The sequence below is a fragment of the Hyperolius riggenbachi genome, chromosome 6, assembly GCF_040937935.1.
Source record: "Hyperolius riggenbachi isolate aHypRig1 chromosome 6, aHypRig1.pri, whole genome shotgun sequence".
In the NCBI taxonomy this organism is placed as follows: Eukaryota; Metazoa; Chordata; class Amphibia; order Anura; family Hyperoliidae; genus Hyperolius; species Hyperolius riggenbachi.
In genome coordinates this window covers 379,375,973-379,401,192 of record NC_090651.1, presented here as the reverse complement: position 1 = coordinate 379,401,192, position 25,220 = coordinate 379,375,973, and the positions used below count along the sequence as shown (strand labels likewise).

The window sequence follows — 25,220 nt, the reverse complement described above, 5'->3', positions numbered from 1 at the left end:
CTTTAAAAATGTGAACTTTCGCATAAAGCGTGCAGAGCTATTGAGAATCAGCATACAGTATACACAATTCGCAGGAAAACTAGTGCTGCGTGTGAAAAACTGCAGCAGGCTGTCCATATTTGGTTTGGGATTGGTGTTCATTCCCATGCTAATTTTCAGTTCAATGGAAAAAGGCACACAGGAAAGGCTGAAATGCTACAAACAAATCGCTTTCTTGCCTACTGCAAACTCCAGAATCTATGCATTTTATTTTTTTCTTAAAGTAGGGCAATCGATTTTACTGTCCGTTAAAATTGCCTATCGTTCTGCAAACCACAACAAAGTTACATTAACAACCAACTATTGTCCTGGAGGACTATATATCAGCTATGTCACTCATCTGCCTATATCAATGATCACAGGCTTCAGTCCACACCTCTCCTGCCACAAGTCAGCTGAGGGAACAGCATGTCTGGCTACAGAGACCTGGCCGCAGTGTCCCTCCAATCCACACTGGCAGCTGTGGTCTGCCAGGGAAACCAGGAGGTATACAAGGAGGCCATGTGGCAAGAAGAGGAGCAATGGCCACGCATGGCTGATACTGGAAGCTCTTCCTGGACCATCAAAACCAGTCCCTAAAACCCTGGCCTCTGCATACCGCCTGAAACCCTGGCCTCTGCATACCGCCTGAAACCCTGGCCCCTGCATACCTCCTGAAACCCTGGCCCCTGCATACCTTCTGAAACCCTGGCCCCTGCATACCTCCTGAAACCCTGGCCCCTGCATACCTCCTGAAACCCTGGCCCCTGCATACCTCCTGAAACCCTGGCCCCTGCATACCTCCTGAAACCCTGGCCCCTGCATACCTCCTGAAACCCTGGCCCCTGCATACCTCCTGAAACCCTGGCCCCTGCATACCTCCTGAAACCCTGGCCCCTGCATACCTCCTGAAACCCTGGCCCCTGCATACCTCCTGAAACCCTGGCCCCTGTATACCTCCTGAAACCCTGGCCTCTGTATCCCTCATTATTTGAGGGGTAGAGAGGATAGGACATTACTATTGTTCACAACGGCCACCGTGGACTGACATGGCAACGAGGTCTCTGCGGCTAGATTTCTATACAATTATTCATTAAAGGGAACCTTAAGTGGAGGAAAAAAAGTTGACTTATGTGGGTCTTTATCTAGACCCCTACAGTCTATCAGGTCCCTCTGTGTCCTCCCAGATTGCCCCACTGTCACCACAAGCCCGGCCCGCACAGGTCTCCAGAATCACGCTTCCATAGCTGGGAGCATTCTGCGCCTGAGCAGTTGCACGAACTGAGCATGTGCAAATATCCCGGCCACAGGAGCGTGATCAAAAGCGCAGTGCCGCACATGCGCACTAGTTCTCCACTGAGGCAGTCACAACGGGGGTCACAGCGGCAAAACAGGGGGCTGGAAGACGCCGTAGGTAAGTAAATGTCAACTTCTTTCCTTCACTTAAGCTTACCTTTAAGGTAGCCTTTAGGAGATGGAAAATACATTTTAGCCTGTAAGTAGGAATGAACTGGTAAATACATGTCTTTCTCTCAGACCAATCAACATCTGTAAAAGTATAATGTCTGGTACACACCATGCAATTTCTCATCAGTGAGATGGGTTGATAGATAATTTCCAACAGATCTGATTCCAATCGATTTTCTGATCAAATCTATGGAAATCGATCAGAAAAACAATCAGAAATCAGATCGGACCTGTCAGACATGATCTATTTGACCCATCTATCTAATGGGAAATTGTGAGGTGTGTACCAGGCTTTACATAACCCAGATAAGCACTATGGCTTTAGAACACTATTACCGGTAATTACCACATTTCTTGGACAACCTTCAGTGTTCTCCCCAGAATTTTTTTCCAGCTAAGTGGCATGGAAAAGAAACCATGTGGAGTGACCCGGGGCAGAGGTGGAGGGTGGTGAAGAATGCAGGGCCGGTGCAGCTCTGCTTACAGAATAGGAGGTGGTGAGTTAACGACAGCCGGGTGCTCCCCAAAATTAGCTGGGTGGAGCAACTGGCTAAAAAGAACACTGACCTTATTAGAAGATTTTTTAAAAAAAAGTTAGAAATATGCACTGAAACAGGTGTGACATAGAACCAAGAACTGTTGCCGAAACATCCACAGAGAACTGTATCACCAGACCGTTACATGAAGCAATGCTTCCAGGGCTGAACGTACCCTTTGCCCGAGCTGACAGGAGCTGCCAAAGTCCACAATCTTGATGGCACTGCGTTTTGGGTTACACAGGAGAATGTTTTCCGGTTTCAGGTCACAATGAATTATACTGAGCTCGGGAGTGGCCAAGAACAACAGAGCTGTGCACAGCTGCTGAGCAAACTTGCGGGTCAAGTTCAGGGAAACGCCGCGGAAATTTGTGTTTCTTAATAGGTCATACAAGTTGTAGGACAGCAATTCAAACACCAGACAGAGATGGTTCCGGAACATAAAGTGCCGCTTTAAATGCACTGCAAGAGAAGAAGAAGAAGAAGAGGTGTTACAGTGTGCCCAGAACAGACATCTCTACAATCCAACAGCAACATAAGAGCATGCAATGTTCAGCTATGTACACATACTAGACTTTCATTGGCCAGACACCTCATGGCGAGATCCTTCTATAAGCTGAGATTATAGAGTTCCCCCGACGGCACTGATGACAGCATTCTGTCATATACTGATCCATACTTCTATAGCCTATTGTATTCCCTGCAGTGGGGCACCTCCTGATCCCCCCCCCCCCCCCTCCCACACACACACAGAACAGCGTCTGTACAACTATCAGGAAACGATTGGGCAACAATTATTGTGTGTATGCAGCTGTAGTGTACTCCTGCTTAAATGTGTGTGACATGTCATAAAACAAGATACTGCTCGACAATGTAATGTATCTGCTTTAGTGACTTAAAGTGAACTGAAGTGCTTTACTGAAGTGAGGGGCTGCCATATCCATTCCCTTTGAAACTATACCAGTTTCCTGTCTGTCTTGCTGATACTCTTAGCCATTGACCCTGAACAAGCATTCAGATTAGAGGTTTCTGACTGAAGTCTGACTGGGATTAGCTACCTGCTTGTTTCAGATGTGCGATTCAGAAACTACCGATTGCTTGAACGATCAGCAGGACTGCCAGGCAACTGGTATTGTTTAAAAGGACACAAATAGGTCAGCCTCCATATGCTTCAGGTCCCCTTTAAGGCTGGGGAGCCAATTAAGCCAGACATTGGACAGGTGGAGGGGATTGGGGGGTCATGGATAGTGTAGCGTCCCTTGAGGTCGGGTTGGTGCCCGGGTGTGCTTTAACCATTGGCTTTATGGGAAATGTATCTGCTCACCCAAAAAAACATGGACAGCACAAAAATGCAGATCCATTGCAGAGTCAAAAATGTCAACGAATCCTAATTAACCAATGCAGTAAAAATAGGAAAAAAAAAATGTGTTTTCCTCTGTAGTGGGAACGCAGCCTTAGCCATAGGTTTCAATATACACAATGAAAGCTGTTGGCTCGCAGTCTACATCGGTAGTAAAGTAAATAAACTGTGTTCCTCTCCACTTGTAAAACAAACACCTGTTCCCATTGCTTCTACCAGTGGATATGTGGCCCTCTCTACACACCTTATCTGCCAGCAGGTCTTCATTAGAACTTCAGCAAACATGAAGTATAAACTACGGCTGAATCATTTTTGTAATGTAAATAAAGGATATTGAAAAACCACAATGTAAAACGGAGCTAAAATCAGTAAAATACGTCAACTACACTAAGATAAGCACAGTACAGGAAAGGTTTGTCAGCATGCTGGACTTCCTATGGTCAGGGACCCTGAATACCCAGACAAACTGGACATATATAAACAGTGTGCATGATAAAGGCAAATCTGGCCAATGTGAAATATGGGTGCTGCTACCCAGCTATTCCTCATAGTCACCCTCCCATACCTGCCTGGATGTTCTATAGCGAGTGTCTGCATGATGACCTCACAACACAGGGACACCCCGCAGCAATCAAGCCCCTCCTCCACTTCAGAAATCCCCCCCCCCCCCCAAAGTGTTGATACTTACCAATATAATACTTCATTTCTGTGTCATGTTTGTTCATAAGCTCTAGAAGCCTCAGCTCGATTTGGGCCTGGTTCAGAAATGCTTTCTTGTTTTTGATGATTTTAATGGCAACCCATTCTTGATCATGGTGATCATACGCCTTCACCACCTGCGAAATGAAATATGGCAAGTTAGAGTTCACCATTACATTACTACTAGAAGACCGGAAAAAGAATCACAATCAAATGCCTGTTATTCTGGCCATTATCTTGACATGTATTGAAGGCACAGGGCCAGCGAAGCCATAGAGGCGAGGGAGGGGGTCCCCTGCTTAAGCTTGATCTAGGGCCCCATAAACCGGCCCTGTGAAGGCAGGAGTGGAAGTACTGAGCAGCCTGTGAGCCGGGCACTGTGCTGTCCCCAACAGGCCATACAAGCCTTCAGACTGCTGAAATATATCCAAACATCTGGAGCCATCACACATCTGGAGAAGTATCTAATTTACAGGGGTCTCAAACTCAATTTACCTAGGGGGCCGCAGGAGGCAAAGTCAGGATGAGGCTGGGCCACATAAGGGATTTCACAATCGTGGCGCATCGCCGCCTCTGCCCGCCCCTCTCACTCTTCCTTCACAGAGAGGGGCGGGGAGAGGCGGCGATCAGTGCGGCGATTGACGTCAGGAGGGGCAGAGCTGAAGCTGAAAGCTCTGCCCCTTCCAGGAAATGCCAGCGGATTGCCCCCCCGGGAGATTTGGGGGCTCTGCAGCCCTCGTTTAGTATTGGGGATGCGGCGGATTACTTGGGAGCACTGAAGCGAACTATAAAGGAAGCTTTTGTCGGCGAGGGCCACAAAATATTGTATCGAGGGCCGCGAGTTTGAGACCCCTGAAATAGAACTACAGAAAAATTCACCTTTTGAGTCCATCTCGTTAAAATTCGGTGTCATAAAATATCTGACCGGTTCAGCTCATTTTTGACCCAGGTTTGCTTCAAGATTTTTCTTCTCCGATAATGTCTAATTGCACAAGCCGAAAAACTTTTAATTGATCAAAAATTCAGAAATACTGAGATTTATAAACTACTTGGGAGAAAAAAAAAGGCCCAGTACAGAAAGTTCTGCCGGCGGCAGCAACTCCTCCACACAGTTTCAGCCACGGGGGGAGGTGAACGCAGGAGACCAGACACACTAAACCCTATCTTTTCAGCAACCCTCACTAAAGTCCATTATGAGCTCGGTGAAGACTGCCTGCAACCAGACAAGTTTTTTTTTTTTTTTCTTTAAAATAGTGTGCTGACCCACCCAAGCCTTATACACATAATTATGCTGGGCATACACGGTCGATCCGGCGGCCGATTAGCCCCCGCTCCTTATCAGCCACTCGATTCCCCGCTATTGTCTGCCGGCGGGGATCTAGCGGGGAATCTATCCAGCAGGTCATCGGACCTGTCGGATATTATCAATCGAGCCATCAGCGGCTCGATTGATAAGCCTGCAGTCGAGCCGTGTATGCCAGGCATAAGAAAAGGTGGACAGCCTTATCGAGTGCCTAGTGTGGGTACAGCCTTTAAAACTGACATGGGTACTTTGTTTTCTGCAGTGATCTCACCAGGAAATTTAGGGGGCGAGACCTGATCTTTGCCACTTTTCACCCCCTGCTGAGGACCATGGCACGGTTTACTTCTGATACCTCTTCTGGCAGGCCTGACTGCCAGAGACTTAAAGCGGACCCAAACCAAACATTTTTTTTAATACAAAATATTTAGTTGCACCACTCTGACACATACAGAGATAGAAAACACTCCAAGCCTATGAGCATTTCAGTGTATGCTTTTCACCCTTCTCTTTTTATAACTAGGGTTATACAGGTGGCAGCCATTACTTCTGAGCTTAGTAGGAGGTTTTAGATCATGAGTGTGTTTGTCATCAGCTAATACTATCCAATGATATCCTGCGCCTGAACTTGTGAAAAATTGATGTCTACCCTAATTAGGGGAGCCAGTAGTGAAACAATATCCACACGAACAACTCCAATACACTGTCTACTTGACATATAACCTTTATTAAATACTGTATAAACAACATACCCTAAACCCATTAAAAAGCAGTACTGCGATGATCTGCCCAAGCTATCCACAGCCGGCTGTGTCACATACAACGGTCTCCACTGCATACAAGCACCCATTCACATACATTGGTCATTATACTCCCGGGAGTTTTTCATAAGATGTCTGCCTGCAGCAAGCTTAACTTAAATGACTCCAGGTATGTCCCTTGTTTCTCATGCGGGGGCTGTATGCTGCAGGCAGACATCTTATGGAAAACTCCTGGGAGTATAATGACCAATGTATGTGAATGGGTGCTTGTATGCAGTGGAGACCGTTGTATGTGACACAGCCGGCTGTGGATAGCTTAGGCAGATCATCGCAGTACTGCTCTTTTTAATGGGTTTAGGGTATGTTGTTTATACAGTATTTAATAAAGTTTATATGTCAAGTAGACAGTGGTGTATTAGAGTTGTTTTTGTCATCAGCTACCCTCCCTCACAGGGGCGTCGTCTATGTGAAATCTCACACAAGCTGAGATCACCTCCCCTGTGACATCAGTAGCAGCCTGTGTTTTGTTTGTTTATCTCCTCCACCAGTCTGCCGGAAAAATCCCGGCAATATGAAAGGAAGGGAGGGGTTCCTCCAATACATGTAAAATATTTTATATTTGTCATCATGCAGCTGAAAAAAGGCTGCTATTTACCATTATAATTTAGAAAACAGATTTTATTTCTGAAATCTTATTTTTAATTTGGGTCCACTTTAATGTGCATTTGAGTGTCTGCTGTGAACAGGACTGCAACAACTATGGAACCGGTGGTACTGGTGGCAAAAAGGAGGCCCCACCCCAGGAACAAGCACACAGGAAGTAGTAAAGGCATGTGACTCCCTAAATAACATTTTTTAAATTACATTTACATGGGCGTTCGTCACGATAACTTTATACTGAGTGCCAATCTGATGTAAAATAGGAGTGACAGAAAAATGTGATCTTATTTGCTAGGTGAAAAATGCACTTGAGACCGTAAGACAGCTGTATTGAACAGTGGATTGTAATACTGTAGTCTATCTACAAGTCCGGCAATAGTGAGTAGCACACAAACCACAGACATGTAGAGACGCGATACGTTTGCTGATGTGACGGAGCTCAGATGGATGGCTCTTCCTTGACGTAACAATAAAAGCTCTCTGATGTGATTACATGTATTTACCTGTCCAAAAGATCCTTTCCCAATCAGTGAATCTATCTCGTATCTGTCCATCCACTTCTCTCCATTCTTCACTATGTAATCGTAATTATCGTCATCAAAGCCATCGTTGAACACTTTCCTCTCCTTCTTGGTGCTGGAGTCCTCAGGCGGCACTTGTTGGGCTCGGCGTTTCTTCTTAGCATAATAAACCTGATCAGACAAATACATGTGGTCAATGAAGGAAGGAGCAGGGCATAAACATCTGCAGCAATGGACAGATCCCGACAGCCATAGAGCATGGGTCCCCCTTTGTGGATTCTACATAGGTTTCCTCAAAGCAAAATATGGCAGACAACACTAAAGTTCCAAGAGTTTCTAAAACATTCCAGTGCTGGCTGCAGCACCGAGGTAAGTGGCGGGTGCTGCCCATGGAGGGGAGATGTAGAGGGCAGTAAGCAGCACACAGAGACCAGGGAGGGTAGTAGTATAATATGCTGGGTCAATGGATTACTGGCAGATTCCAGCAAAGTGATCAAGCCTGACAAATCGTAACCAGAGTATGGCTGCCTTAAAGAAAACGGAGGGGGAAAAAAAAATCTACTTACCTAGGGTTTCCTCCAGCAGCCGATATGGCCCTTGCCGCAGCTCCGGTGTCCCCTCCGTTGCAGATGCCGACTTCACCAGATCGGCATCTTCTGCGCCTGCGCGGCCTGGAGTGTTCTGCGCCTGCACCAGGCTACGTGAGCACGATCGCGAGCGGTGCGCTCACGTAGAAAATGCTGACCTGGTGAGGTCAGACACTGGAGCTGCGGCGAGGGGCATATCAGCTGCCAGAAGTATTTTTTTTTTACTCTGAACTGTCCTTTAAAAGGAACCTGAGGTTTGAGACCTATGGAAGCTGCCATATTTATTTCCATGTCCGATCAGACTCCCGATCGATTCCCGTCCATTTTCCATTCACTTCAATAGAAAAACAATCGGAAAATGCTTGGAAATCAGATTGGACATGTTTGAAATAATCGATCTGCCAGTAAATCTTATTGTGTGTACCCAGCATAAGACAGGCTGTTACCTCTAAATACAAACAGGGTAGCTGTGTTTTCCTTCTCTCCTGTGGAAGAGTTTAGGTCCTCTTTACGGCTGTAACTGAGCAGCCTGTCCTCAGATTGCTGTGACAGCCCATGCTTGTGAGGAAGCTACAATGTGACATTATGATTCATATTAACTTCCTCCCAAGAGCTACTCCAGACAAAATGTAAAGCCTGAATGCAGAAGGATCATGGTGTGCCATTCACCTGAGGCTGCCCTGCAAATAAGGGCTTTATTGCCCACCTGCACTGAGCTATGCAGCTTTATGCACTTTCTGAGGCCTAGTGGATGGGGATTGCTCCACAGGCATACAGGAAAGAGGACCAGAGGCTGTGAATAATGCATGTGTTGATGCCTACGCCTAGAGGAAAGCTGCAATACAAGTGTGATGACCAGGTAAGCACAGGAGTCAATGTTCCCTGAACACTATGCCTGCCTCATTATGTCACTAGTCCATACTCCATTACATAGGCCTATCAATGGGGAAACGCCCTCTCACCTCATTTATGTGCTTGTAAGTCTTTATCAAGTCCACTGAAAGCTTCCGCAGAGGTGCAGCTGCTGAGTCTCGGAAAGTTAATGGAATCCGCCGTTGTAATATTGTCATATCTGGCAGGACCTGAGAAAGAAGCACATGAGGGTAAAAAAACTTTATAAAACATACAGAGTAGCTCTACTATAGAGGGAAAACATCTTGGGAGCTGCAGTTAGCATGTTCTGGTAAGTTAGGGGAGCAACAGATAAATGTTTAACCAGCTTTTAACTGTGGAATCTGTGCAGGTGGACAAATGACCAGACACTTAAGGGTTACCCGATGTCCAAGAACTGACAGTCTACAGTAAGCAAAAAGCCATCTGTGCATAAATGTGGTAGTAGAACTAAACTCAATGTGCTCAGTGCTAAAATATAAGCCAAAGCATGATAACCTTTATAGGAAAAAAAAGTCTTCACTATGAATTTATGGAAATCCAAAAAAAAAAAAAAAAACACCCCTGAAGTTAAACTGTTTCACTTGTGCAGGAAGCACTGAAATGGCTCAATGTTTACTGCCTTAACATAGCTTTCCTGCTGTCTATTCACAGTTGCTGATAAGAACTAATGAGACAGTGTGATCTAGCTAAACAAACACACAAATGTAAATTTTGTCAGCAACTAGAAGTGGAATTTTCATTGTGTGCTGTGCAATAGTTTGGATCTGCTTAAAGCGGATCAGAGATGAAAAACTAACTATAACAAGTAACTTGTCCATATATCTTATCTAATGTTAAGATGGTTTACACAGCAAATCTAGCTGCATACATCTTTAATAGAATATGATTATTGCTTCCTGTGATACAATGACAGCAGCCATGTTTGTAAACATTACACAGAGGCAGGCTTATCTGCATCTCCAGCCATCAGCCTGTGAAAAAAACCTAATCCCTCCTCCTCCCCTCTGCCTTTGAAATCAATGGCTAGTAACACCTCCCCCTCCTCCTGCCCAGACTGAGCTCCCATGAGCCCTTGCTACTGCCAAGGCTCTCTGAAAACCTGTGGGCGTGGTTTATTTAGTTTATAAGGAAATAGATTATTAAAACAAAAAAGTATTTGGCTTGAGGAATGCCCTATCAACAATAGGAAAGGAACACAATTATGCGATGAGTAAAAGTTAATCTCGGATCCACTTTAAAAATATGCGTGTGTGTACGCGCTGTCGGCGGACTGATAAGGCTGTTTCTGAACTATCCGCTCAGAAACAGCCTTATCAGTCCGCCGACAGTGCGTACACACGCGCATACTGTCGGCTAAAGACCGGGAGATTAGGTTTTTTTTGCTCAATATGCAGATAAGCTTGCCTGTGTGTAATGTTTACAAACAACATGGCTGCTGTCATTGTATCAAAGGAAGACATAATCCTAGTCCAGGGGTTCACAAACTGGGTGCCGCGGCACCCTCGTGCGCCTCGGGCATCTTTCAGGGGTGCCTCGGCATGCATCCCCATCCTTTATGCAACACCATCAGGTAATGCAACTGCACATTGATCCACAATGTGGCTGCATTACCTGCGAGTTAACCTTTAGTCCCCGCAACCATTGTTGAAGTTGAACATGAGAGGAATCACAGTGCCTAAAAAGCATCACTAGCTACTTGGAGTGAGTCGTCGCCTGCTAAGGGTCATAACGGCATTTCTGTAGTTGTTTTTGCCGAGGGGTGCCTTGAAAAAATTTCAAAGCCATCAAGGGTGCCTTCAACCAAAAAAGTTTGGAAACCACTGTCCTAGTCTATTAAAGCTGTTTGCAGCTAGATTTGCTGTGTAAACCATCTAAACTTGAGATAAGATATATAGACAAGTTACTTGTTATAGTTAGTTTTTCATCTCGGATCCACTTTAAGCACTATAAAGTTGTAATGTTTTTGTGACTTCCACAATCACAATGTTGGGAGCCCCTGAGGTACTTGGAGGCCCTGGACAAGCACCCAGCATACCTCTGTGGAAGCAAAAGCCAGTACACTTAAAGAACAACTAAAGAAGAATATGGAGGCTGCCATATTTATTTCCGGTTAAACAATACCAGTTGCCTAGCAGTCACCAGAAACAAGCATGCAGCTAATCTTGTCAGATCTGCCAATAATGTCAGAAACACCTGATCTTCTGCATGCTTGTTCAGGGGCTATGGCTAATAGTATTAGAGGCAGAGGATCAGCAGGATTGCCAGGCAACTGGTATTGCTTATAAGAAAATAAATATGTCAGCCACCATATCGCCTCTTGTTACAGTTGTCCTTCAAGTATCCCATCTGTGGGGAAGTTCAAATGGGTTGAACAAGACTATCTTCAGCCTAACAGACTGTGCTTTCCACTACATATTGTGTATGTAAACAGTCACCTGAGGAGAGCTACTTACCTGCTGATGATCAGCCATTGATGACTGGAGGCTGGAGAAAGGAGCGTGACTGTGCTGGCTCGACATGCTTGCCTCAGTGGGGACAAAGGCAAAAGGGGCAGCCAGACACAAAGAGGAGGAGGAGGACTTGCATCCTGTACTGCTGCCACCTGAAATACAGAGAGAGAGAACAGATCAGTGCCCATCGCCAGCAGAACCTGCTCACACCAAGTGGAAATGGCTGGTGAACAGCAGCAATCATAAGTCACTGTAGCACATTTACTGGAATGCCTGAATGGAGCGGATGAATCAGGTTCAGAGCTATGATATGGTCGTCATGGTCTAGTAATAGATCATTCAGCAGATCAAGTTCAACAGTTCACTTTAAGTAACTGAGTAATAAACTAAACATAAGATAACGCAGTACATAAACGTTTGTGATCCGTGAAAACTACACAGCAAAAAGGTTTCATGTTGCCGACATACACCCAAGAGAAATGGAGTTGCTGCTTGGAGTGTGAGGAAGTCCCTCCCCTCAAACCTTCCTATTGGCCCTTTCTTGTGATGGACTGCTTTACTAGCCAGTAGGTAAGCTCAGCTCACACATATGCCTTTTCACAACTTTTATCCTCCAATTATGTGGGTTATTATAAAATGTTCAACTTCCATTCCAATAGTTCAGTCCAGGATGGCAAGTAAGCATTTTTCACGGTTTCACAAACTTTGCACAGTCCTATACATAGCTTGGCTGTTTAAAGGTGGCCACTAACGATCCAATTTCTAGCGAAAAATCGTTCGAGCGATCAGAAATTCTGATCGGAAGTAAAATATTGTAATACATCGTTCACTACACCATCAACGAACCAATCTTTGCTTCCTATCACAACCAACAGGAAAATCCAAATTTTGGTTAGACGAAAATTCATTCGGACGACTTTTTTTTCACTCGTTCATAACGGATTGTGTCCACCAACGGAGATTATTTACAACCAATCCGATAAGAATTTCTGATCGCTCGAACGATTTTTCTTTAGAAATTGGACCGTTAGTGGCCACCTTAAAGGGGCATGAGCATAAAAAAAAGAGTCATTTCTTAAACAGATTGTAAAGAAGCACTTCGTGGTAGACCATCTTTAAAGGAACACTTCAGAGAAAAAAGTAAGCAGTTAAAATCTGACAGAACCGACAGGTTTTGGACTAAGTCCATCTTTTCATGGTGGATTCTTAGAGTTTTCTTCGTTTTCAAAAGCATTTGCCGAACAGCAGTTTAACTGCCAGCCAACCTCCTACTCACTTGCACAACATTTTGGCCATTAGATTTAGCAACTGTCGTTCAGGAAGTGCTTTTTAAAACCCTGTGAATCCCCCATAAGGAGATGGACAAGTCCAAAACCTGTCAGCTTTTAACTGCTTACATTTTTCGCTGGAGTGGTCCTTCCTGTTCCGCCAGTCAGAGGTCTGTACAATGTCGTCCTGAATACATGATGTTCCCCCTGTATGGGAGTAACACCTGGCACACAAGTGACTGATGAGTCAGAGTGAGGTCATGCAGTCACATGCAAATCTCTTGTTTACAAAATCTGCATGTAAAGAGTCAGAGGCAGCAGCTATACCACAACAGGGAGGCCAGTTATCGGACACACCTAAAAACTTAGTGGCCATACACTTCGAGATTTGACCATCAGATCAATCCCTCTCAAATCTGACCAGAGTGATCCACACACTAGGCAGAGATTTTTTAATAAATTTTAACACGAACGCTCTTAAAAATCTCTTGCACCACAGCGCTGCACTGTACGATGCCGAGCAGCGATGCGGTCTGCCGACCTCTTGCAGCTCAATATCAATATCCTCCAATATTCTGCCAAAATCTATCGGGCCAGCAAGCTGGATCATCAATTACTAGCGGATTTTGCCAAAGAATCAACTGAAAAAATTGTGTATGATCATTTTTTAAAGTGTGGTCTGTCTAGTGGCTGGATAGTGTACTGGTTAAAGAGAACCTGAGGTGGGTTTGAAGAATATTATCTGCATACAGAGGCTGGATCTCCCTATACAGCCCAGCCTCTGTTGCTATCCCAAATCCCCCTAAGGTCCCCCTGCACTCTGCAATCCCTCATAAATCACAGCCACGCTGCTGACAAACAGCTTGTCAGAGCTGGCTGTGTTTATCTCTATAGTGTCAGTCTGCTGCTCTCCCCGCCTCCTGCAGAACTCCAGTCCCCGCCTGCATCCCTTCCCTCCCTGCTAATTGGAGGTAAGGGATGGGGGCAGGGACCGGAGCTTTGCAGGAGGCGGGGGAGCAGCTGAGACTGACACTACAGATGTAAACACAGCCTCACAGCATGGCTGTGATTTATGAGGGATTGCAGAGTGCAGGGGGACCTTAGTGGGGTTTGGGATAGCAACAGAGGCTGGGCTGTATAGGCAGATCCAGCCTCTGTATGCAGATAGCATTCTTTAAACACACATCTGGTTCTCTTTAAAAGAAACCAGAGAAAATATATACATACTGAGGTCTTCTCCATCCCCCTTTAGGTTAATTGGTCCTTCGGCGGTGTCCTCTGCCGGCCGGATGCTCCTTTAGAAGCCGCTGAAAATCCGAGAAATGGGGGCATACTGTGCATGCACGGGCCAGACACCCACACTCCGACTGTGGGAGTGCGCATAACTGGCGAACTTACTGTGGCTTCTAACGGAGGATCCAGAAGGCCGAGGAGAGCAAGAGACCGATTAGCCTGACGGGGGCTGGAGGAAGCCCCAGGTATGTATAATTCTCTGGTACACTTTAAGGGCTTTAATGACCAGGGTTCGAATCTTGGCACTTCCTGTTCAGTTAGCCGGTACCTATTCAGTAGGAGACCTTGGGCAAGTCTCCCTAACACTGCTACTGCCTATAGAGCGCGCCCTAGTGGCTGCAGCTCTGGCGCTTTGGGCCGCCAGGAGAAAAGCACTATATAAATATTCTGTGTCTTGTCTAATTGGAAGTCCGATGTAGTTTGCATCTCAAAATAACTTTTCAAAATAATGTTTCCAACAACATCCATTTAGCTTTGGCTGTGCAGCCCAATACTGAAACCATTTCAAACATTTCTTAAAAAGGGCACTAGTCTTCCTTCCACAATGGCCAAATATGAATGAGGGAACCGGCATCCTGCCACAATGGCCAAATATAAATAAGGGAACCAGCACCCTGCCACAATGGCCAAATATAAACAGTCCCACACTCTTCCTGCTCAGATGCCTCTTCTTCTAACATCTCCCTACAGTACCCAAAGCTTGCAAGGCAGGCATCCTGAATCGTGCATGCAACAAAACCTCCTACAGACCACCTACACCAACGCTAATTCCCACCAGGGAAGAAGAACAACCTAGTACCCACCACAGCAATGCCGCAACACACGCCGGGAGAGGGACTCACGTTGAAGGACTACATCTCCCAGCATGTCTTGCGGCAGCTGATGACGCACAGCACTGCTACGGCACCTGCAGGTCTGGCTGGAGAAGATAGCAGGGCACATACAGACGAGACCACCCCCCCCCCCTTCAAGTAATGCCTGCCCACCAATGGGCCACAGTATTTACAAACCTCCCAAACGGGGAGGGCCTTTCATATTTTTTATTAAATCAGTGCAGAGTTTCCTTTCAGTGTGCGCAGGATTACTGGAAGAGTAGCAGTCCTGTCCACATAGCAGCAATCAGCACATTCTTGACATTCCCGTTTCTACAGCTGATATTTGTGTAAACAAGTTAAAGAAAAAAAAAAAAGGCTCAAAGTGTCAAGTTGTGTATGTATTTTATAGAGATTTACAGAGTACTTGAGGTTAAAATTGACAAAGCCTGTAACGACAGGCTCTCTCTGAATGAAATCAGATAGGGGGCGGTTGTAACTGTCCTGACATCCTCAGGCGACGCTCCCCCCTTCTCCACGGCAGTGCTGCAGAGGCCATGTTTCTGAAGAAGGCCAAAGGTTTTTGGAAACCTCCGCCTGCGTGGCTGTGGCGAGCCCCTAGCTCAGCAGCCACCAATCAGGCTGCGGCGTCTGAGCTGGGGCGGGCCGCGGCAATTTGTAGGGGGGGGGGAAAAAATACAAGGGCTTGTTCTGGTATGAGATCACTCTGCCTCCCTTGCAGAAGGGAAGATGTCAGGACAGGTGAGTATTTAACCCTGCACCCCCCCCCCCCCCCCCATCATTCAGACAGAGCCTGTCATTGTGAGCTCTGTCAATTTGGCTTTAGGTACTCTTTAAATTTTGCACACTTTCATTTTTTTAAGATTTTGCAAAATAAAGAAATAAAAAACATGCTGCGCCAGTATAAAAATCCTCATAACTCCAGCTGGCTGCTCACTGACCCTCTCCCAGGCAGTATACGCCAGGCTTCACGATAGGCTCTCCGTCAGAAGAGAGGCGTGGCTTCAGCCAACAGACTAATCGCTTCCCCCTGAGCATACCCCATGTGACTAAATAAAGGGGAGAGCTCCAGACTGACTTGGTGAGAGAGGGCAGTCGTCTGGTGATTTGTTTTATGGCTGGATATGGCAGTCATTTAACTCTTGTACAAAAACTTCAACCAGGCAGATTTTAAACCGTTAGCCCCTCATGCTACACAGAAGTGGTAAGATCAGAAAAGAGATTGTGTTATTAGCGGGTACCTTAAGAATGTAACCATTATGCACCCGCACATTGCTGCATGTGACCCACAGCTGGGTGAGAGGACTTAGGCTCAGTTCCCACTTCTCACCGGATCACTTGCGGCGCGGGTGAAGTGGAGAGTGTATTGTCCGCTCTGGTGATGTGGCTGTAGCCCGGGGCAGAGAGGAGTTACCACCATAGGCTATATGGTGAACTCATCTATTCTTCCAGGATTATAGTGGTCTGCAGAGAAGTGCGGGACGCTTACCACAACAGATCAATTGCAGGCTGACAAATGTGATCGGCTCCTATACATAAAATAGGAGTCGGTCGCTGTCAGTTTTGCAATTAGCAGAGAACACACAATGGCCTCAATTCACTAAGATCATGCTGGAGATAATAAGGCAAGTAAGAGAGTTATCTTATCTCTTCATTCCTTACGTTACCACCTCTGTAGTTAAGTTGCCACCTCTGTAGTTAAGTTGCCACCTCTGTAGTTAAGTTGCCACCTCTGTAGTTAAGTTACCACCTCTGTAGTTAAGTTACCACCTCTGTAGTTATTTTCACACGCAGTTAATGAACAGCCTGTCTTTAACTCTGGAGTTATTTTAAGGATTAAAGAGTTAACTTAAAGACAGAAGAGTTAACTGTAGGTTTGCCTGAGGTAAAATGTTTCCTGAATACTACATGCCTTATCACCATGGTAACAACTCTAGAAGAGTTTTTAAAGACAGGAGAAAAGCTTAGTGAATTAAGGCCAATGTCCATTCTCAGCTGACGTGGGAACAAAGCCTGACCAATCTCATCACATTGAATGGAGTCGGGTTGCTCTCATGCAACACAGAGTGATCAGATCAACTAATGTCCCGCTTCTTATACAAAATGAAAACAGTATTAGCTAGTGCTCCATTCTTAATTGATCGCTAGCAGACTGAGCTTTGGGTTGGAGAAGCACAAACAGACTTGAATCACAACAATTCAGAATGTAAAACATACGAGAGGGAATGGGTGGGCAGATAACGCGCTGGATGGCCTGATGCTGGGTACACACAGTAAGATTTTCCGTGCAATTTTTGGACTTGATCTTTTTTCGCTCGATTCTGCACTCGATTCTCTGCTTAATTATCTTATCTTCGCTCGTTTTTCTTATCTTTTTCCATTCACTTCTATGAGAAATCGAGCGCAGAATCAATCGGGAGTAATATTGGACATGAGGGATTTTATCAATCGGATCCATCTATCGTACGGAAAATCGTACCGTGTGTACCCAGCATGAGACCTGACAGTAAATTGCAAGCAGCTCACAACACCATAGAAATGTAAACCATGCAATTGGGGAGATGCCTCGAGGGCTGAATCACACGGAGGGCATTTGAGCTGCACTTGTCGATACCCAACGATTGGCAAAGGGCTTGTGCTAGGCCTTCCTAGGAGGGTATTCTCAACGCAACATTTCTATTTATTGAAAATGAAAATCTTGCTGCCTGTAACTTTTTTTCATAGTGATTCTGCTTAAGGAGTGTGCAAAAAACGCACATTCCTTTAAAGGACAACTGAAGTGAGGAGTATATGGAGGCTGCCAGATTTATTTTCTGTTAAACAACACCAGTTGTCTGGCAGTCCTGCTGATCTCTTTGGCTGCAATAGTGTCTGAATCACACCAGAAACAAGCATGCAGCTAATTTTGTCAGATCTGACAATGTCAGAAACACCTGATCTGCTGCATGCTTGTTCAGGGGCTATGGCTAAAGGAATAGAGGCATCAGCAGGATAGCCAGGCAACTGGCATTGCTTAAAAGGAAATAAATATGGCAGCCTCCATATCCCTCTTGCTTCAGTTGATCTTTAAAAACGACTGAAAATCATATTGCAAAATGACTGTCTTGTGGTGTGAACTGAGCCTAACATGCAATAGCAGAGCACACAAAATACGATCAGGACTGTATTCCGGCACAGGCCTCACAGGTTAGAGCAGGGGTCCTCAAACTAAGGCCCGTGGGCCAAATGCGGCCCCCTGAGACTTTTTCACCGGCCCCCCACTCACAAAATGTACTTATAGATTTGGTCCACGGCATCTTTAAATATTGATGTCCCGCATATAGAATAGCACTGCTGGTACAATCAATCTACAGGGAAGCCAGAGAGCAGTCATTCACTGGCTTCCAATCCAATTCCATATTGGGTGACACTGCTGTCCAATTGGATGACAGGTTGCTCCCTGAGTATGCTTCACGGTCTGGCTAAAAGAGTTTTTTTACTATCTGCACATGCTGTATTGGGGGCATAATATCTGCTTTGGTTAAATAGGAGACAAAAGGGTGGCACGCGTACACAGGTAATAGTTTACACTACCTACCTAGGTTCAATGCAATGTTTTCTACATCATTCAGTATTATGTATACTCCAGCCCCCATTAGTTTGAAGTATGTTGACCCAGCCTTTAAAGACAAGCCGAGGCGGGGTTCTTCCATCGCAATCCTTATACAGAGGCTGGGTCTGTCTATAGAGCCCAGCCTCTGTTGCTAGTTAGTTCCCTCCAAAGCCCCCCCCCCCCCCCCTGCACGCCGTCAGACCCCATAAAACACAGCCGCGCTATGCGGCTGTGTTTATCTCACTACTGTCAGTCTCGCCTGCTGAATCGCTCCGGTCCCCGCCCGAGTCCCTTCCCTCCAATCAGCGGCGAGGGAAGGGACGTGGGAGGGGACCGGAGCGATTCAGGAGGCAGGGGAGCGGCGAGACTGGCATTAGTGAGATAAACACAGCCGGCTGCGTCATGCTGCGTGTCTCCAGCGCAGCTGTGATTTATGGGGTCTGACAGCGCGTGGGGGGGGGGGGGGGGGGCTTTGGAGGAAACAAACGAGCAACAGAGGCTGGGCTCTATAGACAGACCCAGCCTCTGTATATGGATTGCGATGGAGGAACCCCGCCTCGGGTTCTCTCTAACCGAAAAAGTTTGGGGACCCACTACTGAAAATGGACCCGTCCTCAGTGGCTTCCCCAGCAGCACTTGTGATGTCTCTTTCATATAGTCAGCAGACAAACAGGCAAAGCATTTCTTCCCCACCCATTGCTGTAGGACCATGTAAACAAAAGCAAAAGCAGGTCCACTTGTGAGAATAGCCCACTGCAATTCTCCATCAATATTTCCAATGTAAAAAGCTGATCACAGAGTATTACAAACAACATCAGGCAGATCATATGCCAATCTGATGTCTCTTCACTGCAGTGCCCTCTGAGCTGCCCAATGCAATACAAACACACTGCTGTACCACTCAGACAGCCTGCTGTCACACTCACAGGTGGTTACTGGCAGATCTCAACAAAATAACGCTCGTCATACACGCATAGATTGCTACCCAGTGTGGCAAACCGATCAATCCCGCTCTGATCTGAATCAGATGGGAGAGGGATCAAGTCCCCTCAAGGTGGCCATACATTTAGAGAATTGGCTGTATGATAGTCCATTCAATTATCTTATTGAACCGAGTGTGTGCCAATATGCTCCATTGAAAATCTATCGAACTGCAGAGCTGCATTGTCCAATACACACGGCTATTGATATACCACCCCCCCCCCCCCCCCCCCCAATTGACCAAAAAAAAAATGCTCTGTGTTGTCATTTTGATTTGAGTTTTTGCAGACTATCAATTGAAATTACAATAGATGCAGCATGTGGCAATACAGATTCCTGGTACATTTGTGCTGCTGTACAAAGTGAGTGTGTGAGTTTGTTTGTGCACATACATATATACACACGCATACATACATACATACATAATATATACACACGCATATACACAGTCACGCACATTTTTTGGCGTGTGTATATTAAATGAAATACTAGTGATCCATGAAGCTCAATAGACATACAGATAACTTACAGTCTGATCGGCTAGACAGTGTATGTACTGGTTACTAAGCAACAGTAGAGCAGAAAAACAAGGAAGATTAAAAAGCATAACACAGTAAAGTGCATGCTAGCAAGCCTTCCAGACGAGCACAGATCTGCAGGACACGTATCTTGCTCTTACTGCTGCTGCTAAAATATATAAAAACCAAGCAATCGCCATGTAGGAAAACTTCCCTGCCTTACATAACACACTCAGCTAGCAGGAATGCATGTCTTTCCACCAGGGACCTGCAGACATGCTGCTTTCTGGGCTGAAAGTACTGCTAATTTGCTCCTCTAATTGGTTGGACTAGCTTCGCAGGTATCCAATGAAGAACTAGTATCTATGGGCAGGGTTAGTCTAAAAATAAAAAAAAAAAGGGGAGAAGTCAGCTGTGCTGTATCAGCAGCGCTACCCATAATACCACCATGCGCACAGCTGACTACACACAGCTGCCAGCAGCCGGTCCTGGGTTGGCAAGGAAACCGGAGAACTCCTCCCTGCAGGAGAGAGAGATCTGCAGCAGCTCCTGGATATTAGTGCTGCAATGTTAGCGTGTTGACACTCTGGGCTCTGTGCAGCTAATGCCGTTCTGCGAGAGCCTTTGTGTTGACGTCAAACTGCTGCAGCGTTAGATAAAACGCCACAATCTCTATACTACAAGAGTCCTGCCTGATCAGACATCATCTGAGGGAGGATTGCACCATCAGCATCCACCCAGTGTGCTCCGACGAGGCTGCAGAAAGATGGTGGCCAGGCTGAGCACCAGCCTCATACACAGCTGTGCTCCATATAAACAAGCTTGCCAGCACTGACCACAGGCAGATACATCTGGAAATGCACCAACACTACCGTGACAGAACAGATTTATTAATACATTTCCCTCCCCCCCCCCCCCCCCCAAATAAAAATCGAAAAAAAAAATCAGTTGTCCTTAGGGTGTATAAACACATCCAGTTTTGATTGGCCAATGTTACCACCTCCACGCAGTATGAGGGGTGACAGATTTTGAATAGTTTGAACGGATTGTGTAGGTAGACCATGAGGGTAGTTAAAGTGGTTAATCAAATGTGGATGTGTGTACACACCCTTAAAGAGAACCTGCGATAAAGACAACACAAGGTTTTATACTTACCTGGGGCCTTCCCCAGCCTCTTGCAGTCCATGGGCTCCCTTGGTGTTCGTCCAGTCCCGCCCCTTCTCCCGCAGTAAGCCTCAGAAGACAGCCGGGAACTACTGCACACCTAAAGCTTTAATTGCGCAGGCGAGCCCACAAGCACGGCCACGTAGCTGCACAGGCCAGGGCTGCGCATGCACAGTAGTCCCTACCGGGGCTGACAGCAGGAGAACGGAGGGGACTGAATGGACACAGAGGGCGCCCACAGACTATAAGAAGCCCCAGGTAAGTATACACTCGTGTGCCGCCTTTGTCACAGGTTTACTTTAAGGTGGTGGGATCGGAGAGAGATGATAATATTAATTTATGAGCTAGCTAAGGCCTTGAACATGCACTGAATTTCCTTGTCCACAATGACCTTCCACGATTGTTTTGGCTGGCTAAGATAAGGACTGGTAGCCCCAGAATCCGTAGCCAGGTCAGTGGCAATTAGACATGCTGGAAATCTCTGGCCGATACCTGCAGGCAATATTACATAGTGATGAATGTGTACCAATCATATTTAAAGAAACCTCAATATCAATTTTTAGTTACGGAGGTGAAGTATTATTTCAAAATGATTCACACCTAATGTTTAGACCTTCTTCAATATCTCTGTGCCGCTCTTGTGTCACGGGGTGCTCGAGATAGTTTCACACTAGAAATGGACACCATATCGCCATTGGCTAGCACTGTTTCCCGCTAGTTTAGTGTGGTGGTTGTGCAGCATCCATTTAGTGGGAGGTCCATGAGGCAGCCAAGAGGTGCTACAGGCCGCGTTTCCCAAATGCACTACCATACGAAATGCTGGCACTGAAAACGAATGTGAATGCCACCACTGAACCTGCATTTTCCCTACAATTCCCCTGCAGCAGGGATGAGTAGAAACGCTTCCGTGCAACGCTAGTAGGATTTAGATCCTACAGTAGGGAACCATGCACATTGCAACCTTACTAACTAGCCTGCCTAGCAGCTAAACTACAAGCCAACCAGAAGACCTAAATGAGGTGGCTGCCTGTGGCAGTTACTGAGATTATGCAATCAGGGTTTCTACACATGCGGTCATTTTCAAACGACATTAGGCCTGAACGATTTTAGGAAAAAATTGAATCGAGCGATTTCTGTCCGAAATTGCAATTTCGATTCGATTGACGATTTTCTTCAAATCAAGCTTTGTTCCCCCTTTGTGCCTGTTTGTTCCCCTCTGTCCCCCTGTCTCTTCTGCTCCCTTTGCCTCTTCATGCTTCCTCTGGGTCTCTCTCTTGCCCCCTTTGTGTCTCTGTACCCGCTCTGTTTCTCTCTGTGCCCCCTCTGGATCTCCTGTGTATCCTCTGTGCCTCCTCTGTCCCCCAAGCGGCATCAGTTCTGGACATAGCTTCCAGCACGAGTCCAGCGATGCCCATCTATTCACTTTGCCTCCTGCAGGCTCTAATGCATGGAATACTTCCTGTATGTCACATGACATACAGGAACCCGGAGTTTTACCAAGCACAAGAGCCGGCAGACGGTAATAAAGGATGGACAGCGTTGGACTCGTCTGGAAGGCATGTCTAACGCTGCGGGCCGCACGCGCTGGGACTTTGGGGAAGTTTGAAGCCGCTTCTTCAAACTTCCCCATGTGGAAATTACATGATTGCGATATTCGCCACTGACAATTCCGAAACCATGATCTTGGTGATCGCGATTTCGGTTTAAATTCGATTTATCTTTCAGCCCTAAACGACATTGTTTTATAATGTGTAGAATCACTGCTAGAAAATACTGTGAAAGCGCGCACACACACACACACACACACACACACACACGAGAATGCAGGGCCGGTGCGTCTGTGCGCAACTCTGCTTACAGAATAGGAGGTGAGCCAATGACAGCCGGGTGGTCACCAAAACTAGCCGGGTGGAGCACCCAGCTAAAAGAGCCTGGGGAGAACACTGCACGCAGACAGACATTAGGGGGTAAGCTTGATAATGCCGCTAACCCTGCAGTGCACTACAGACACATTGTTCAGGCATACCCGATCAATGTGCATTGTCTATGTGGAGATGGAGGATAGACAATGGCGCAGTGCACAACGTAGAAAGGCTTCCAGCGTGTGGGGTACACGGGAACTATGCAGCTGCTTGTCTGACTTAAAGATCTGGCATGTCGGAACATTTAGCAACTTTATAAGAGTGCCTGTACTTACAGATTCCTGGCTATGATCTGTCCAGAAGGAGTACGAGGTTTAAAGTACATCTGAAGCCGAAAGGTACATGGAGGCTGCAATATTTATTTCCTTTTAAACAATGCCAGTTTCCTGGCAGTCTTACTGATCTCATTGGCTGCAGTAGTGTCTGAATCACACCTGAAACAAGCATGCAGCTAATCTAGTCACACTTCAGAGTATTAGGGCCCGTTTCCACAGGAGCGGTTTTCTCTCCGAATCCGCAGAGTTTCTCCGCAGGCAAATTGCGCGGGGAAACTGACACACAGAACAATGGCACCTCCGGCCGAATCTCTTGTGTTAGCGATTCGGATGGCATTTCAATCCGAATCTGTGCGAATCCCATAGCTGTGCATAGCGCGGCTGATGGGACCAGTCAGCGTTTCCGCAACGCCGTGCGGCTCAAGTGGAAACGGGCCCTTAGAGGCAGAGGAAGAGCAGGACAGCCGTGCAATGCACATTGTTTTAAGGGAAATATGTCAGCCTCCATATTCCCTCTCACTTCAGGCGCCCTGTAAGGAAACAGTTTGATCTTGAAGGAGAACTGTGGAAAAGTAAAACCAGTCATTCCTGCTAATCCACTGCTCTGAAGGGCAAGGCCAGGGAAAGGAAGGATGGGTGAGGGGTGTGAAGTGATGGGAACTAGGGCTGATGTTTAGGTCTCAGGACTGCCACTACTACTGTAAACATGTGACTTTAAAGGACACCTGACGAAGGAAGGATATGGAAGCTGCCTGGCAGTCCTGCCGGTCTCTCTCTGGCTGCAGTAGTGTCCGAATTACAGCAGAAACAAGCATGTGGCTAATCTTGTCACACTTCAGTCCTGCATGCTTGTTCAGGATCTATGGCTAAGGGCATTAGAGGCAAAGGATCAGCAGGACTGTCAGGCAATCTGCATTGTTTAAAACGAAAAATGTCAGCCTCCATATCTTTCTCACCTCAGGTGTGCTTTAAAGGAAAGAAAGTTACATACTTCCCTCAATAGAGGAAAGGCTCAGGATCCTACAGAAGCTTCCCATGTCCTCCTAGAGACCACCAGCCCAGCACTGGGACCCTTTAGAAGTTCATAGCTGTGCTCCCATCTGAACGAATGTGGCCGCAGTGCGCCATGAAAATTTCCAGAGGGTCCCAGCACTGAACCACAGGTTTGCTTGAAAATGCATAAAATGTGTATGAAGAACTCAGAAGTGGCTGTATAGTATAGTATAGCGTAATGCCTCAAATCAATCATTTGACAGAGTTTAAAAATGTTTTCTTTCATTTTTTCAATAGATTTTTTAATAAATCAAGATCTTTTTGAAAAACGTTTTACTTGTTCCCATTTTTGTGCCGTTGGTGTCGGCGGGTCGTTTGCAAGTCGGGGACTACCTGTACATGACTGGTGAGTATTGCGAACTACGGTACGGCTACATAATGAACATTTTTAAATAAATCTAGGCGAGATTTGCCATATTACTTATGTTCTACAGTGAATTCTAAACCCTGAGTACTGTATTTCACCCCAATATATGCAATGAAATATGCTACCACGCATAAGAAAGACTTATCCGTGCCAGATTTATTGTAAAAAAAAAAACAAAAAAAAACACAACAACCCTCAAATGCGTGGAAGTCTGAACAGTCAAGGCTGGTAAATCAATATATAATCCAGGTGGATAAACAATATGATCAATGTGAATGGCTTGGCCATTGATTGGGAGTGAACTGGTCTACTGGCTTATAGGGAAGTACAGAGACAGAAGTTTTCTAAGGACCGGTTTCCACGGAGCTGCCGTGCGTCCTGCGAGTACGCATCCCAACCGCTGTAGCCATGCCCGGCTAGAATATTCGGGGGCAGGCTGTGGTGAAATACAGCATTGCCATATGAAAGCGATCTGGCCGGCAAGGCTATTGGTAGAATAGGCAGCTTTCCCAATCAAAATATTTGCAGGAAGCGCTGGAAAGGGTCATTAAAGCGGAACTGTAAATACATTTTTTAAATACATTGTTTCACTTACCTGGGGCTTCTGCAAGCCCCCAGCAGCCGCCCTGTCCCGCGCCTCCGTTCTCCCGCCGCCATTCCTAGACTTCTAAGTCGATGCCAGCGCGGCTCTGGCCAAGCAT

The 25,220-nt window shown here is 46.2% G+C and overlaps 1 protein-coding gene across 2 annotated transcripts in view; it reads right to left on the bottom strand.

Annotated features, from left to right (window-relative positions):
• LOC137521973 (dual specificity tyrosine-phosphorylation-regulated kinase 1B-like) overlaps positions 1-25,220 on the bottom strand; it is a 152,671-nt gene that overhangs the window by 16,494 nt on the left and 110,957 nt on the right. For both annotated transcript variants that reach the window (XM_068241952.1, XM_068241951.1), the window contains exons 2-6: positions 11,257-11,405; positions 8,872-8,991; positions 7,305-7,493; positions 4,070-4,217; positions 2,197-2,483 (exon numbers count right to left, since the gene is read on the bottom strand). In XM_068241952.1, the coding sequence (XP_068098053.1) occupies positions 2,197-2,483; positions 4,070-4,217; positions 7,305-7,493; positions 8,872-8,991; positions 11,257-11,322 (810 nt within the window). In that variant the 5' untranslated portion in view covers positions 11,323-11,405. The remainder of the gene's footprint in view (positions 1-2,196; positions 2,484-4,069; positions 4,218-7,304; positions 7,494-8,871; positions 8,992-11,256; positions 11,406-25,220) is intronic.